This window comes from Alosa pseudoharengus, unplaced genomic scaffold (genome assembly GCF_046254945.1).
Source record: "Alosa pseudoharengus isolate Yale_2024_CS ecotype anadromous, Long Island Sound unplaced genomic scaffold, YU_APseudo_1.1 YU_APseudo_1.1_scf_6, whole genome shotgun sequence".
Classification (NCBI taxonomy): Eukaryota; Metazoa; Chordata; class Actinopteri; order Clupeiformes; family Clupeidae; genus Alosa; species Alosa pseudoharengus.
Window position 1 is genome coordinate 22,850,097 of NW_027468848.1, and position 18,158 is coordinate 22,868,254.

Genomic DNA, 18,158 nt, shown 5'->3' on the forward strand with positions numbered 1-18,158 from the left:
CATGCATTAACTTTGGTTGTTAACATTATCATATTGTCAGAGCATTTTTATTAAATTGGGCTTGATTTTCAAAAAGCCCGTATTCATCTTCTCATTTCACCACGTGGACAGTTAACAGGATTTTGTTGCAATAATTATTTGGAGAAATTCAACTATGAACCATAAACTGTGTGTTTAGATTATATATATGCAGCAAACAAGTGACACTCTTACTCTTCCATTGACTTCCATTGTATTAAAAGAGCACCACGTGTGGTGCAAAGTGGTACTGCAGATAAAGTACAAATTCAGTGGATTTATAGACAATATTTGTAAAAAATCTTATCTCAATGAAGAAACTCAGCAACAAGCCCACATTTTGGGCAGATGATCCTCACATTCAGAATGATATATGGGAAAATTAAAAAAAATCATGTTAACTGTCCACGTGGTGAAATGAGATGATGAAAACAGGCTTTTTGAAAATCAAGCCCAATTTTAAAAAAATGCTCTGAAAACATGATAATGATAACAACCAAAGTTAATGCATGGACAGGACCTTATAATACATATATGAGTAGGAAATTTTTTTGATGAAATTGTGTCACATACTTATTGAATGAGAAGCCCTCAAAGATGATGATGTCTTTTCACATTATGAATTTATAGCCATTTTCAGAGCTTTGCAGAGGGGAAAGTACACAAGATACGTCTGATCCGATTGGATTTTTTAATTCAACAGGAAAATGTACTTCTATTCACATAGTTTCACTAATGTGTGTGAAATACCAAAAGAGCCAATAAGGTTGGAAGTTGAACAAAAAGGATTGTTCACCACAATGCTTAAAATGACTTGAAGTTTCAAAGGGCTGTAGTTTTGCAATGATTAGTTATACAGATATACTATTTTAGATCTATGCATGTATTTGGTCTACAAACACCGGTAACGCTTTAGAATAACATGTGCTTATTAGGTATTAACAGTGCATAATAAGCAGTTAACAATTCATTACTAACAGTTAGTTAACTGTTGTTATCCTTTAATACCATTAACTAACTGTTAACATGCAGCTTGTAAGTGATAATAAGCAGCCTTTTAAGTTACTTACAAGCATATTTGTTAACAGTTGTAAGTGTTAACAAGCAGCTTGTTAATGCTTGTTAATGATGTATAAGACAAAGAGGTGGATAACTAATACGCTTATAAGACCTTTCTTACCTATTTGTAGTAAATGTTGCAGCCCCCCAATCTAAAGCGAGGACAATGTAGCCTAAAGTTCCACAAGCCCAACCTTCTATCTCTCTATCTAGCTTGGTTTAGCTGTGAGAAATACACCTTCAAAATTGTTGCAGTGAGCAGGAATCGAACCCCGGTCTCCCGCGTCAAAGAGTGCATCGCTACTTATTGAGCTACACTACTGTTCCTAATTGGCTGATGGAAAATATTCTGATGTTCTATATCATACTAGCTATGCTTTTTACAAATATGTTTCTGATGGAAAAGTGGTGTTTAATTTCCATAATCTTTGTTCAGTGAACGCATAAAACAGTTTGTCAGTTTGTCAGCAGTCTAAAGATATGCCAGCTTTGTATAGGTTACCTGGCAACCGAGACTTAAAGACGATAAGTGGGTGCGTTCAAAGCTCTGGTTTAAAGCTGCAAACATAGGCGAACGTTCGTGATCGATTTGAAACATGTTTCAGTTTGCCTTGAACAGAGGCGAACATTCGTGGTCTGTTTCTGCATTAATTAAACACCACTTTTCCATCAGAAACATATTTGTAAAAAGCATAGCTAGTGTGATATAGCACTTCGGAATATAGAATCAAAATAAACAATTTCATCAGGTGTACAAGATAAGTAGTGTAGCTCAATAAGTAGCGATGCACTCTTTGATGCAGGAGACCGGGGTACGATTCCTGCTCACTGCAACCATTTTAAAGGTGCATTTCTCACAGCTAAACCAAGCTGTATAGAGAGATAGAAGGTTGGGCTTGTGGAACTATAGGCTACTGCTTTAGATTGGGGGGCTGCAAAATTTACTACAAATAGGTAAGAAAGGTCTTATAAGCGAATTAGTTATCCACCTTTTTGTCTTATACACCATTAACAAGCTGCTTGTTAACACTTACAACTGTTAACAAATATGCTTGTAAGTAACCTAAAAGGCTGCTTATTAACACTTACAAGCTGCATGTTAACAGTTAGTTAATGTTATTAAAGGATAACAACAGTTAACTAACTGTTAGTAATGAATTGTTAACTGCTTATTATGCACTGTTAATACCTAATAAGCACATGTTATTCTAAAGCGTTACCCAAACACCTGTGATATTTTTTCGGAGAGGGTCACCTGCCAAATTGTGCTGAAATTGGGTGATTTCACATGGAATGACCCTAATGAGCATTTTTTTCAGCACAATGCCAGCTATACTAGTAGGCTATACAGAGGTACATAAGTTATTTAACACAGGAAGACGAACAGAATGGGATAAATGCAGGTCTCAACAACAGAACAGGTTTTGCCGTCACACGAGCAACACTGCTTCATCCAGCTCACCGATCGTCTCAACGGAGGAAACGAGGACCATGAAAGAGAGGTGAGTTTAGAACACCTGTTCTAAAATGCTGACACAGAAAGCGGTCTGAATTATGCCATCACTCCTGACCGAATACCAATCAACAAATGTATTAGCACCATTGAAACAGCATGTTAACACATTGGGGCCAGCTCTGTTGAGGCTGCTCAGAGATTAAATGATGTACTGTGGCACAACCGGCCCGTACCTCAAATGGGCCCAAGTACCCATGGGGATCCGGGTTCAAGACTGATCAGGGCCATATGCAAGTCCCACTCCATCTCTCTCTCCCACTTGCCTCCTCTCTCCACTGTCCTATGTAAAATAAATTGATGCACGGGTTTTGAGGCTAAGCCGCACGGTTTATGTTGATATGAGCCAAAACGTAAAATTTCGTCAGTGCCACCTATGGGCACATACCTCAGGTTATGGGGCAACAAAAATGATAGGGTTCCCACAGCTTCTGATTGGACCCCTACAAAGACTCTCCATCCACAACTCAGTTTGCTAGACATTAATGATCTAAAGGGAACAGTCCTACAGTCCAATGTCATGTACAGTAAATGTGAGGTCTGTGTTTCTATCCTCTATTCAAAACAGTCCTCTAACTATGTGTGCCGTTTGAATGACTCTCAAAATAGGAAACAAACAAAAACTTCCGACCAAGCAACACATTGCTTTTGCAGGACAGAAAGGGAGGGATGTAATTTGATTGTTGATCACAAATATCAACTCCATTTGACCATTTGATCTTGAACTGCGATCTTTAAAACATCTCCCATTTTGACACCCTTAATGCTGAAATGAAAGGAGGACATTCTATAGAGGATGTTCAGAGCACACCTACTATATTAAAATATGCAGTCTAAAAATGGCACACTAGGATCTTCAGGTCAAATAAATGACGGAGGCATGCTCAGAATATGCCCTGCTAATCCAAAAAGAACCATAAGCGTCAGTCCCGAGGAAATAGACGCAGTATCTTAATTTCCACAAACTGCTTATATTGGGGTCATGAACTTAAATGACCATTGGAAAATAGAAATGAGCATTGGAAAATAGAAAAAAACACATATCGTACACTGATCATATGCAGTGCATAAATCCAGCGAAATACAATTACATACAATAAGATGCAATTATATGGAAACAAACATTAAATTAAAGAATTAACCTGCAGTAAGTATTATATTTCTTTGATGTAACATGATGGAAACCAAAACTGAAAAGCAGTTTATACAGGAAGTGGTCTGGCGCCATCTATGACTTCCTCAATAGTAAAAAAAATATTTGTCATTGTTGGCCATGACACTGATTGGACGTTCAAAGGCACTTGCACAGTGGGCACAATATGGGAGGGATATATATATATATATTTTTTTTTTATATATTTAAACACATTCAACAATGATTTTGGCAAGAGAATCATTGAAACCATCGTCTCCTCTGGAGATTATATGACAACCCTTAAACTTAGTATAAAGCATTATAAACACATTCATAAAGGGTTATAGTTTATAGTGTATTTATGATACCACATCATAATTAACATAAGTCTATATAACCATTAAAAAATTACTGCACTCCATAAAGCACTACAATGTTGTAACATAAGCCCTTACACTTTGAAGACATTAAAGCTTATTTTGATGACATTAATGACAGAGGCAAAAAGAGGCTTTTTAGTGCATTATGATAGTCCAAGCTGTCAGGGCTCACACAATGATTGCTGTCATGCTGATGCTTATTGTTCTATTGACTAGAAACATTAATAGAAAGCGTTACTAAAAAGATCAATGCAAAATGTTACATTGAAAACAATTATAAAGAAACGCTGCAATGCACTAAGTAGCTTGGTCAATGGTTATGGTGGACTATGCAAGTGCTAATAAAATCACATAAAAGGCATACTGTGCAGTTTCAGGCATTTTGCAGATTGTAGAGCTCCCCCAAGAGTCACGATATATTTATATTTTACTTTGCCGTTGTAAATAGTCTACGTCTCATGGCTTGTCCCCCCTGTACACAATGGAAATGCTTTTGTTGTGGAGCTAACCACTATTCTTAAACTCCAGAGCTATATCTGACAAGGTAATGTTTCACGATTCTCGCGAGATGTCTCTGGGTCGGACATTTTTGAAGTTGCATTGCTTGTTCTCTTGGTAGTGACCGCTACAGCTATGCTCTATGACTTTGCTAGGTAAATGATTCCCCTATTACAAATTACAAGCTTTTATGCCCCGTCAAATCCTTTAAATAAAGGCTTCATTTAAAAAGAACAAAAACAACTGTTTGACATAGAAAACATTCACATTGAGTTGTACTGAGCCTTCATTTATGTCTTTATTATTCCCACAGTCACTGAACTCAGTAATATGCAGCTACCAGCTTATTTTGACAGCAATAATGTTGGTTTTATTCAGGGGCACAATGATCTGGAAAAGCAGCATATCATTGCAATAATTCAAAGTGTTATTAGTGAGCAATATCTTAGTTTTATGTGGTGGAAGAAATCAGCACCTTATTATTTCCTAAAGCGAAGAATAAAACAAAAAACAAAATTCGCGGGGGGGGGGGCTTGTAGCAGGGGGTCAGGATTTGGAGGGTTAGCTTCAGCCACTTAGCATGGCATTTGGCCGCCAACATATTTGAAAACATGGCGTTACATGGTTGCAATCTCCGGCACCAGTTCTTACATGCTGATTGGTAGATGCACGAGTTTAGTGTTGGGCACGAGCGTCCTCGCACATCCATGTTGGTTAACCATATTTCTGGAAGACGACAAATAAAATGACTGCCTACTTGGAGCTACCTTTCTTTTACTGTCTATGGGAGCTACTGATACTTGACTTAATGCCTACATTGTTTAGGCTTATTATACCAGATTTTGTTGTAAATAAAAGAAAAAAGTAAATGTCATATACTATTATTTGCCTTATTTGTGGGTTGACAAAGTAACTGACTATGACAATACATGTATGCATAGGAATTACCTATATCCAATTATTAGCCTACTCATTGCGTTGTGTATGAAAACTATTTTAAAACGCTGTAGTAGGCCTACCTAGCCTGGGTGCCATTCCGAACTTAGTCCCGCCCACAACATTTGAAGTTCGATCTGGCATTGCTCCATTGTGGAGCAAGTATTGACCCCTCCAGAATAAGTCCCGCCTCCTAACTTCCGTATCCATCCAACTTCCGGGCGTGGATTGTCTATGGGAAATAACATGGCGTTTTGAAATATCATACCGGTAAAACATCTGTAGGTAGCGAAGTTGAAAAAGCTGGTGGGCAGTTTGGCCTACACACTTCTGCCATCTAGTTTCCACTGGATTTTTTGATTTTCCGAAAGAAGCTTTTTCTACTTTGTCACATACAGAGTTTGACAGGTACGATCTTTCAAAACGCCATGTTATTTCCCATAGACAATCCACGCCCGGAAGTTGGATGGATACGGAAGTAAGGAGGCGGGACTTATTCTGGAGAGGTCTATGCTCACCCTACATCGGGCGGATCAATCAAATCGGGCTTTACGATGATGGACAGGTGAGAAACAGCGCCTGGTCTATCCCGTCATCTGAGCACACTTAGATTAGGCTTATGTTTGAAACAAAAACGCTGTGGCTTAAAGGATACATTAAGCTTGTAAGACCCCATATGGAAAATGCATATTATTTAATGAGGTTTTATCACTGAAAAATATTATTTCTGAAAACTTTGGCCAAAGTTCAGATGTGGGAAAACTCGTAGTTTCACTTTCATCAAGGGAAAACAGCGCTGTTGCATTGCGACATGTTCCCTCGTTCGTTTGAAATCTCTGATTGACCACCTGTTCGAGGGATTTGCTACAGCCTTTTCCAGCTGTTTAACATGTTTGTAGCATATCAGTGTTCAACAGAATTATTTTTAAAAACGGAGGGGATATAGGCTATCAGTTTTTTCCTAATAGCCTACCCTACTACGTATGTCTTAGATTTCGCTAATGAGTGTTGTAGGCTAGGAGTTATTGACGGCACTAACTTTTACAAAAGACCAGAAAACAATGTTAAGGTATTTGTGGAGAAGAATTATGGTTTGTGTGTTTTCTTCCTACACCTCAAGGTAAGCTATTTCGTTGCTCTGATTGGTTAGGTCTATCCAATTGAGCGCAGAGGCATTGTATCGGTTGAAACATGCCCCATAATTATGTCCCAATGGAGCAATATCAGACTCATATTCTGACTAGAATTGAGTATGACTACGTCAGGCTAAGGCCTACCTGTAGTCCATGACAACGCAACGTCGGGATCATGTAACCTATGTCTCCCCAAGTCATTTAAAACTAAACAAATGTCAATGACTTTTTCAGTTTGCTTTCTTGCAACATTGACATGATTAGGCTATGCATTTCATTTAAATGGCCAGGCTGCCAGTCGAAGCAAAAGCCAAATATCCAACAACAGTTGTAGGCTAGACTCTTGAAATGCCTGCTCGAACCTCAATACCCGAGGGATTTGCGCTTCTATCGGTAGGCTACGTTTAATTTGAGTTGCCTTCATTTCGTCTGCCTGCAAATGTACATGTAGCCTAGGTTTAACAAGCTGCAAATTTACACTAATCCCAGCTATCCACAAGTTTCTTCGTCTACTTAATTATAATAATTTTCGGTGGATAGCCTATTGCGCAATTATACAGCCTGTCCAAATATATTGTAGCATTTAGGGATCATTATTTGTGTAGCCTAAAGTGAGTCAATATTGATTCGCATTGTATTATCACATTCATCACATTAAATTACCTAGGACTTAAGAGACAGGGCAAACTTCTACCACCATTCCCAAAATGTTGCCCCAACCAATGAAATAGGCTACATTTGCGCTTATAACGAGGTGAATTGAAGCGCGTTCACGAACAACTTCTATTCCTTTGAGGGTATGTCCAATCTTCATCAACGACATACCGTTGTACCTTACGTTGTCTCTGTCTGTAACGAAGAATCTAATAGGCTAATTCTACCTGGTGCCGGAAACGAACACCCATGAAACGCCATTTTCATAAAGATGGCTGCAGTCAATTTCAAACTTTTTTGGATGAACAGGTATGATAAGGGATCAGATTCCAAAAATATTTCTGTGGAAATGCATGGATTCCAGTTGCTGCTAAAGTTGCGTCTCGATGTTGCTGGGCAACCATTAGAAAATGTAAACCTGTTTTGTCCCTAATCTCAAGAATCACTGTGGTGTTACATGCCATGGCAACTGACTCCCATGTTAACTGGCTGTTTACTAACCCCCCCCCCCCCCAGCCCACCGACGATATCATCGTCCATCACAATGCTTTACTAGACTACACATCGTCAAATACCAAATGCCAAGGGGGACATCGCCCAACCCTAGTGGCCATTTCCATTTCAGAGCTATATTAGATTACACTGAAACAGTTGGTGGGGTCATCACTTTACAGACATTACACGGTGATAAAGGCAGTAACACGCAGATTAACTCATACGTGCATAGCCATATAGCTCACTTCATGAGGTGCATGAGGGGACAGATCATTTGTCCCATATTGGCTACAGAACCAATTCCTTTCATCATAATCCCTGAATGTCTACACTGACCACCAAAAAAAGAAGAGCAAAGCAAGCAACACTTTGCTTCTTTCAGTCTGATTTGCATGAAACATACAGATGTTTAGTAACTCTGTTGCAGTTAACCTCTGATTAGCTATTGTTAATATCACTCATTAGTCAGGAAAGCACCCAAGCCTGACGCGAGAGGAACAGCAAACAATTCCCCACCACCCCATCTGTACACAATTACCATTACCTAGGTATGTACCATCAAACTCATCTCCTGAGGGCAGCTGCTACCACTATGGGTTCACTTGGGAACCCTTATACATTTTACTTTGATGTATTTGTCCTCTAGAATTGCCAAGGTCCCTGTGGAAACCATTCAGACCTGAGTATGCATCCAATATCAATAACAGATGTGTTCATTTGAGCAGGAGTGCATGTGTGTGGTACATGTGAAGTGTCTGTGTTTGCCTGTGAGAGAACGAGAAGAGAGAAAAAGAGAGATGTGTTTGTGTGAAAAGTGTGAAAGAATGAAAGAGAGAGAGAGTATAAGAAAGCCCTAGAGACAGATCAAGAGAGACAGAGAGAGAGGGATTGTGTCTCTGTGTGAGGTCGTTAGAGAGAGTGGTGAGAAAGAGAGAGAAAGCGGCAGTAAAAGTGAGGAATAGAGATAGAGAGAGCATCTGTGTGTGTATGTGTGTGTAGAGAGAGAAAGAGAACGCATGCAGACAGTGAAAGAGAGATAGAGAGAGTGAGCAGCTCTGTTTGTGTGTGTGTGTGTGTGTGTGTGGCATGAGTGGGTGGCCGTAGGTGTATGATTTAGAGCAGGCTGATAATTACAGCCAAACCAGTGCTGCAATCTCATGGAAGGGGGAGATCGGCAGAGTGCAAATTGAAATACACATTACATCACAGGAGTAGGAAATGAGTCGCACTACAGACTATGTGCTTTACAAACACATGTTATCTTTACATCAGAATAGTGTCTAAGATGGACTATGCGATGTGCATGGCTTTTATTGAGATATATAACTCATCCAGTTAAAGAATAAAAAAAACATTTCTGACACAGGAATTATCAGTTATTTTGAATGTACCTTAGCGTCCATTGCACACTCCATTGCAGACTAATTCTGAGAAAACAGAATTCTGAAGTGCATTACATTGTAAGTGGATCCCTGGATCCTCTAAAGAAATAAGCACTGGAGTTTGCACATAGACTACACACAGCTGTCGCTGTTGATCAATATGACAGCTTCCAGTGCGCATACAGTATGTACAGTATACACTCCATGTTCCTTCAGATGATCACAAGGTCTTTACAGCAGAGTACTGCCTCACAAAGACTGTGAGCAACCCTGTGAGTCTTTTCTCCCATCCTTTTGATCACCACTAGAAGCCTTGACCATCCCCAAGAGGCATAACAAATTATGTGCAAGGTAAGTCCCTGAGATGCTGGGCAGATTGTGATAGAATAACAAGCAAAAGCTGCATCTGATAGGTGCTCTGATCTGCAAGAAGTGCAATCTGATTAAATCAAATTGGAGGATCGCAAGTGGGTGTTTTCTAATCTCTCCTATTCATTACAGATAAAATGGCAAGTCACCTTTGCAGCTATTCAGGCCATGTATCTCCGTGCCCACCTCATCTCCCCAGTGCAATTTAAATCTTTAGCAAGAATGTCCATCTTGCGCAGAGAGAGTGACAATTAAAAAGGAGAACAAAGGCAGGGGGACTCATTCATGCGCACACAATTTCATGATCTAGACAGGGGGTGGAATATTCAGCCTTGTCTCGGAGGACTCTGCGCTCAAGCAACCTCAGAGTTTAAATGAAACTGAGTGGATTCCATTAGCTGATTGCTTGTGGTAGGAATTAAGTACCCTATGGGAACCCTAATAGGGCCTTGTAATACATTAAATGTGTAAAAAATGCCTAGAATACACATTAGCTTAGAAATGCAGTATAACAATGTTTCTATTTGTATCTGGATTGTGCTCCTGTAGGTGCAGCCTTGTGGAGAACCTGAAGGTGCATACATTATATCAAGTTTCTGCTAGATTCTCTTTCATAGGTTATAGTGTTCAAAGGCTCATTTTCTCATATAATTTCAAGTAAAGGGGATCCTCCAAATCTAATATGAGAGTTAAATGAAAGAACTGATGGGTCCGGCACCAGTATGAGACTATGCTCAACAGGCTTGAGGCCATTGCATTGTATGTAATGTAATGTTCTTTAAAAAAAAAATACTGCCAAAGAGCACTTAGGATTTGGCATTCTCTAACATAGTAGGCTACATTTGCAATGTTTGCAAAACGCAATTAATCCATTTTAGACATTACTGATTCATGAGGGTAAATGTTAAAAAGAAATAGAACTACTGAAGTGACTAAGCTGTTACATTCAGGCACTCATCAAGGCAGGGTGTGTTATGCCCTTAATGATGCTCGACGGAAGCTACTCCCTAGTGTGATGAAACTGGATTACTAAAAGGGTCTTCTTGTGTTTTCATTCAACAGGTTACACCCCCCCCCCCCCCCCCCCCACACACACACACACACCTTCTCGCTGAAAATAATTGGAACGCCTCACATTTAAACATCAGTGCAGTGCTCCAGAGAGACCAAGTATGATATATATTCATATACAAATATTTATTAACTGATCAACAATGACAAGACCCCAAACTAACAAACAAGAAAAGACGTTGTAAACAACACAGTTGTTTCAGCCCTCAGCATTTTCCGACTCTATTGCAGCGCAGACACCAGAGGCATTCGCCTAGTGAGTCTAGGAGGCAAAAGTTTGCCCATCCTGAAAATGTGCAAAGTTGCGTAACACACCTGCTTTTCCAGCGTTTCCTTGCCCACGGTTGACACCTTGGGTGCAGGGACTCTTTCACATGTGCATCCCTCCAGTAAATAAATTCCGGACGGCCGTGTGCTCTGCTCATTTTCGAAATAAAACAAGACATTCTGATAGAGGGCAAAGTACTTTTCGTGCCACCGACTGTTTTCTGTGGTCTTTTTACAGAGATAACCTCGTTTGGTGCCTTCTTTGCGCGCGACCACGGAGAGAAACAGAGCGTGCCCCTCATTATACCGAACACTCTTCTGCATTTTCCGTCCCGTTTACAGTGTCTTTATTTATCAGACACCATAGCAGAGTGAAGCTGTTCACTCTCCTTTACTGTTCTCCTCTAAAAAGTGACCAGAAGCTTACAACCCACACGTCTGCAAAAGTTGTCTCAAAGAAGTGAAGTGGTCTGTATAACTCATATCCGCAGGAGCCCATCGAGCAATTTATCCAAACGAGTGAAGGATCCAATCCATGCCTGTCTGAATGAAAGTTTGGAGCGGAAGTAAAATCCTAAATTCTACTGCACAGCGCGAGAAGGTCTTGGGGTGATGAAGTGGACGCTTAGAAAACCTTGTCGTGGAAAGACGCTGAGGCAGAATCACGGCTGGGATCAGCTGTAATCGGCTTTGACACCGATTTAAAGAGGCAGGTCTCGTTACTGCTTTCCCCGCTTTCACTTACGTTACGCCCACTTCAAGCACTATCGCGTTTATTTGCGCGCGCCTATCGCGAATGAAAAGCAGATTGCGCATCAGGAGGCTGCTACATGAATACACATAAAGTTGTTGAGAGACAAACAGGTAAAACAAACACAAATTTCCTAGGGCTTTGAACATTAGAACATTTGTATATGTCTGAAAGTATTTTTTTTTGTATTATGGTATTATTATAAATACCTTTGAAGTGGTACATTTAAAATGTGCATTCCCTAGGCATGACAAGGTTACCCCTTTCAATCAATTTGACCAACATGGTACAATAATAAAAGTTACTAATAAAAGTGAAACATAAACAAATAAAATATAACCCAAGTACTTTTGTAATTGTATCATCTAAATTGCATAGTCTAACTAACTATTGACAAGAATAACACCTTGCCAGTGAGTTGTAAACCAGCAGTACCATGCAAATCGTAGCATTAAGGAAAGGGACCAATTCAAGACCTGTATTTGAAAAAAAATCTTGCCCGCTACTGTTGTAGAAACCCAGTCACCGATTAAATGTCTCTAATTGGGGCTAATTCTGGTCTTATGCACAAGAAAACATTTCAGTTTCAAATATGCCACAACATCATACAGAAGTCAGTTAAGTCTTCTCTTTCAAATATGCCACAACATGGAACAGAGGTCAATTAAGTCTTCTCTTTCAAATATGCCACAACATAGAACAGAGGTCAGTTAAGTCTTCACTAATGCAGTTTATTCCTGAGAGCGGTGTTAACATTAACATTTAACATTTCAAATTTCAGGCATTAGGAAAATGCATACACAGTTCAACAACAGGCACCTGGGGACCCTTGTTTTACATTTCAGGTACTGAATTAATCAGATGACAATGACACAATCTGCCATACAAATCTATGATCTTAAACTAAGAATACAATTTACCAAACCACGTGGAAAGAAACCAAAATAAATGGAGCAAACATTAACGTTTTAATATGCCATTGACATTTAGCTTCAACCTGGGGCACCCTGCCATGTGATGATGCATGCACAGTTTTCAAACTGATGACAACAGTAGAGTCTACAGGAGTCCACTTTGACACAGAGTTTATACAGCTGTGAAAACAGCCCTAAAAGCACCATTAACATGAAAGGACTAGTGGGTCAACAGTGCACACCATTTTGTTGAGGATGTTTATGGTGAGGACAAATCCCAAATGTTTATTTGGGTACTCCAGTCTAGAGCAGCAAGACCTGCCTGAATGGACAGGACATCAAGACCTACAGGACAGTCCATGGTGTATTCAAAGGTTTGTCTGGACCCATTCAGCTAATATTTCTTTGTCAGTGATGTTCCAGATGTCTGATAACAGCTTCACATTCCTCCTGCAAAAAAGGACAGGAGGAAAAGAACAGGTCTTTAGAACAGGTTGCACTGTTTAGAAAGGACTGCATATGAACAAATCAACAAGTACAACTGACTAGCACAAAAAAACAAGATGTGGTGAAACTGTGAAACTTAAATGGGGTGAAGGCTAGGCGTTGTTATTACTGGTTGGAAACGAACCACGCTGGGTCAGAACATTCTATCAAAAAGAGCAGCAGAACGTTTGATGAACTCTGCATCCCTGCTATGTGTAATGATGGAGATCATTGCAAACAATCTTTCTGTCAAATAACTGCAGGTGCACTTTGTCACACAAGGTGAAAAAGTTCTGACCAACACCTGGTGAGGTCAAGCCATGGAATATTATAAAGGGAGAGAGGGGCAATATTTATCCCCAAGGTTTTGTGGCACTGCATGAAAAGTATCAAGCAAGCACGCGCATCCAAAGAATCTGAAATATAGGCCAAAACAAAAGTGATAACTATAAAGAAAGTCCGCACACCAATCGCTCCCGAGCAAATATATTTGTTTTATGATGTTTTGGGGCAAGCCCTTCCTCAGATATGTGTTATATAATTATGTGGCACTGCAGCCATCTTTAACTGACTGATGGGCAGCATCATCAACGAGTTAATCCCTACAACCAACTGAACCATCACAGAACAAAAACAGCGTTCCATTTTCAAGCTGGAGAAAAACAAGCAGGGAACTGAATTCAACCATAAGCGAGCGGTATAGAATTCTGCCATGGTCCAAGCAGTCTGCCCACGTACCTCCTGGCGTCCACGAGGGCCTCTAGCTCCTTGGACTTGAGCGCTGCAGTCCGGAGGATGGGCTCTGGGATGGCGGCCAGGCGTGCAACGTTCAGCCCGTAGCTCCGGCCAGCAGCTCCCTCCGTCAGCTGATACAGGAAAGTGATGAACTCGGGCTGCACCTCCCCCTCTGGGTGATAGAGGAGAGAAGACATGAGGGGAATGGACAGAGTGAGAGAGAGAGAGAGAAAGAGAGACGCATGCTGCAGACAACTGAAGCTATGCAGATGGTCCGCAGATGAAGATGATGATGATGGCAATGCACACTTCACATTTAATATGAAGTGTGGGCAGTTTGAGTGAACTATTAATAAGCTTTTTTATGAGCTAAATAAAGCGATTTTTTGGTTTTGTAACATCAATACATACCGCAGAGTTTTAATATGCATCACAGAGTTTTCGAAGGATGTACTTGCAACATGTATCACCGATAACAACAAATTACTTAAAAGTCTTAAGTGAGAAACCAATTGACATCAATTAAGATGTGACTGGACACATGTGGCCAAATGTTGAGGTAGAGAACCCATACAACTCCATATTCCACAGTCTTCTTCAAATTACCGTTTGTGTACACAGCGTCATTTTTCAAACCATGACACATCACTCTGTTGGGAATGTATTTAAAACTGGCTAATTATGTGTGAAAGCCACTGTCAAATAAAATAACGACAGTATGCATCATATTTTACATAAGCAGAACAAAACAACACATTAACTGGAGGGCCTGTCACTCCACAACTCATTTACTCCACAATTAAAATATAATACAGTTAGAGGGATGAGGCTGCATTGCGCTACACCTCACAACACAACTGCCATCTGATGGAGAGATAGTCCAGTCGGTTCTGTCTGGAGACGGTGAATGGCCAACACTTTCAAATGTAAGGTGACAGCTTTGGTCTTACGCAATGAGCTTATGGCCAGTGCGTCTCGGCCAGCTGTTGAGTAACCAGCTCTGACTGACAGTCTGTGCCTCCAGGAGAACTCCATTCAGCTGGCCAGACCTCACCTGCACACAGCTTGCCTGTATCATTATAAAACCCAAATGGCCAATGGGATGTTCGTCTTTTTCATGGGATGCACAAAATGAACAATGCAGAAATTAAAGTTTTTATTTCCAGACTAGCTAAATATTTGTTCCGAGCATCAAATCATGGACAGTGCAGTGCGTTCCTGTTCCTATCCAGATGTGTGCAAGACTTTGGTACAGATGATATGGTGTAAATGGGATCATGCATGTCTACTGTAAGTAAGTGTAGCTACATTTTACAAACAAAAAACAAAACATGCTAACAAGGAACTGTGGATGAGTTTGTTGGTTATACTATTATTAATGATCCATACCGTCATCCGTGGCGTCAGTTTCGTTAAGGAGGAAAGACATGTGGTAGTTTCCAACATGTTCTGGGTAGAGTCTCTCCAGCTCACACAAAGGGGGGTAGTGAGTCACAAACAAGGTCAGGGATTTCACCTTAGACAGACAAGAACACAAAAAACCAGTCAATACTCAATACTAAGTGGGAATTACCATCCTCCATTTAATAAAGGAAAGAGATTTAACTTGGAAGTGTTTACAACACCCATATCATTTCATGCATAATGTTATTCAAACAGAGTTTTGGCATTTCACAGGATGGATTAACAGCCACACCATCTAATGATATCTTACTGAGATCTTAAATGCATACTAATTGTGAAGAGCAAAAATAAGCAATTGATGATTACGTGCTCAATTCATAACTATCTGCCTTGTGGCCAATTAGATAATTCTACAAGAGAGCAAACTGAGCTCAGTTGATACAAACAATAACACAAAGCATCGGAGCAACACCTGTTACAGAACTGAGTACTTGGCTGAATCTGTGACAGTACTTGTGCAAATCACACAACACACTGGGGTTCATGTAAGTTATTTGTCTATCTACAGTCCAAATAAGCATGTGTGACTCCTTCGGAAGGAAATAACTTAATTTCCTTTTTATTTACTTTTTTTTCTACCTCCGGAGAAGTCTCCAGGGTTGCATTGAAGTGGAGCTGGAGAAAAGATGAGCGAGACGGGGATTTGGAGGCTAATCCGGAGACAAACACAGAGCGCCATTTCATTTCAGCTGCCCAGGTCCTGGGTGAGCCGCAGAGAGTCGTATCTCAGCTCGGAACTGGGCCGCCACTCATCTCCTATTCGGCTTGGCCTTCTAGAACATTCAAATTGTGTGTGCTGCACTGTAGTTCATTTGCCCTTCTTAGTTTACTGTGTTCACTAAAACAACGCTTCAGTCAGTACATCGGTTAGAAGCACAAGTACAGATATAGAGACAAGGCTTCTGCAACAACAGGCCATCTTGCTGCTGCTGTTGCTGCACCAGAGAAGGTCGGTGTTGCATGGTTGTATAACACATCTCTTCACAAGGTCGTCCTGATGACATTTTTAAAACTTTGCAGAGAACCAAGATAAACAGATAAGCACATAAAAGACAACACTGAAGACCTGGTAAGAAATTATGTGCAACTTCCACAACAATCTACTGGGCATAATGGCACTATAGCCAAGATATAGCCAAGAGGACCAAAGACCAAACATATTTCACACAGCACAAGGAAAATACTAAATAAATCTATTTCTCCTAGACACAATTGAGCTCAATTTAATATCAAAGTAAGGTTATGACCATTCTTAAGTTCTTAAATTTAACTCCTACTGCTGGGCTATTCAACTTCCGTACCAAGTGGGCCTGATAGGAAAACCACTGGGTCTTTGTGAGTCACACAATCAGAATCAGAATCAGAATCAGCTTTATTGGCCAGATTTGCGTAAACAAACAAGGAATTTGACTCCGGTTAATCTTTGCTCTCAAAGTACAACACACTTAACATATAAGAATAAAAAAAAGAAAAACATAAAAAGAGTAAAAGAATAGAACAGAACAGTAAGAATAGAATGAAGAGCAGTAGAAAATGGCTATGCATAAGAATAAATACAGTATGTACATTTGCAAATAAATTAATAGACACTATGGGTGGTATAGGGTAATGCAATGTCCCTGTCAAGGTTGCCAAGTCGTGGACACCTCAACAGACACAGGCAAGATGCAATATACAGTTGAAAAGAGGGTGGGAATAGTGCAATATCAGTATAGACTGAGGTTTAAGATTAAATATAAATATAGTGCAAGGCAGTTCAGTGCAATGATAATATATTAATAACAATACTGTAACTGTCAGGTTGAAGTACACATGAGGTAGATGAGCAGAACAGTGTTGATTGACTTTGTTTAATGTAAGGGTCTTGTTTTTGCAGTCACACTTTCGTAGACTGTGTTCTTACTATAGATTAATGCAGTTCCTTTCACACAGTAAGCCTAATGATATATTTTCAGAGCTGTGCTGTGGCTTGACATGACCTGGAGAACAAAAGCACCTGAGCTGTAAGAGGGCAAGTCAGTTAACACATCACCTTAGCAACCATTAGCACTAGAGTGCCTGAAAAGTCTATTTACAATCGTGAACGAGAGCCAGGCTATCGGCTAACCACGATGCCGAGTCAAGATGCCGGTCAAAAAAATGCTACATGACCTGGGACAGAATATCAGCCACCAAGGCTGCAGAATTGCACAACGAACGAGCACCTATGCACCTAAGCTATATGACTTTATTTGTCCTGAAGGAAATTTGTCCACTGCATGTAACCCACCCAGGGGTAGTGTACACACATACAAACACACACACTATAGTTAATTAGACTCATACTGCTATGAAACATTATGAGGACTCCACTCCAAAGGATTTCACCAACCCTAGATACTCATCCTGATTCATTCATTCACCCATTAAAGCTGCAGTTGGCAAGTTTGACAGATTGAGGAGACTTAGCCAAAATGTTGAATGTTTACAACTCTCATGCCCCTCCCCCACTACCACCGATCACCCTCTCATTGAGTTTGTGCTCATCAGTGCGCACCAGACTGTGATTGACAGTCAGATCTCACACAGCCCTGCTCTGTTTGGACCAGAAGAACCGGGAGCTGTGGATTTTTGCAAAACAAATAACAGGCTCTAGGTGGAGGTAGAAGTGCGTTTGTTTGCCAACTGCAGCTTTAAGTCATTCATCTGTGACTTAATGGTCTGATTGGTCACCCTGGAAACATCTCATCTAGACTCGTCAGAACCTTTGCCAGCAAATGGCTCCTACAGTGGCAACCACCATCAATGGGGAAGCCTTGCTGCTCTGTCAACCAATAAGGTGTTATCTGAGAATGAAAGATGAGAAATAAATGGCTTCCCAAATAACCTAAAAGCTCTGGGTTGGGACGCTTAAATTAA

At 40.3% G+C, this 18,158-nt stretch overlaps 2 protein-coding genes across 2 annotated transcripts in view; both read right to left on the bottom strand.

Moving 5' to 3' along the window:
• The window catches only part of rasgrf2b (Ras protein-specific guanine nucleotide-releasing factor 2b), a 58,339-nt gene extending 46,820 nt beyond the window's left edge, over positions 1 to 11,519 (bottom strand). The window contains exon 1 of the mRNA XM_076269823.1: positions 10,959 to 11,519. Coding sequence (XP_076125938.1) covers positions 10,959 to 11,234 — 276 coding nt within the window. The 5' untranslated portion in view covers positions 11,235 to 11,519. The remainder of the gene's footprint in view (positions 1 to 10,958) is intronic.
• Positions 11,520 to 12,367: 848 nt separating this feature from the next.
• Positions 12,368 to 18,158, bottom strand: part of msh3 (mutS homolog 3 (E. coli)) — a 41,092-nt gene continuing 35,301 nt past the window's right edge. The window contains exons 22-24 of the mRNA XM_076270359.1: positions 15,186 to 15,312; positions 13,800 to 13,968; positions 12,368 to 13,025 (exon numbers count right to left, since the gene is read on the bottom strand). Of these exons, the coding sequence (XP_076126474.1) occupies positions 12,944 to 13,025; positions 13,800 to 13,968; positions 15,186 to 15,312 (378 nt within the window). The 3' untranslated portion in view covers positions 12,368 to 12,943. The remainder of the gene's footprint in view (positions 13,026 to 13,799; positions 13,969 to 15,185; positions 15,313 to 18,158) is intronic.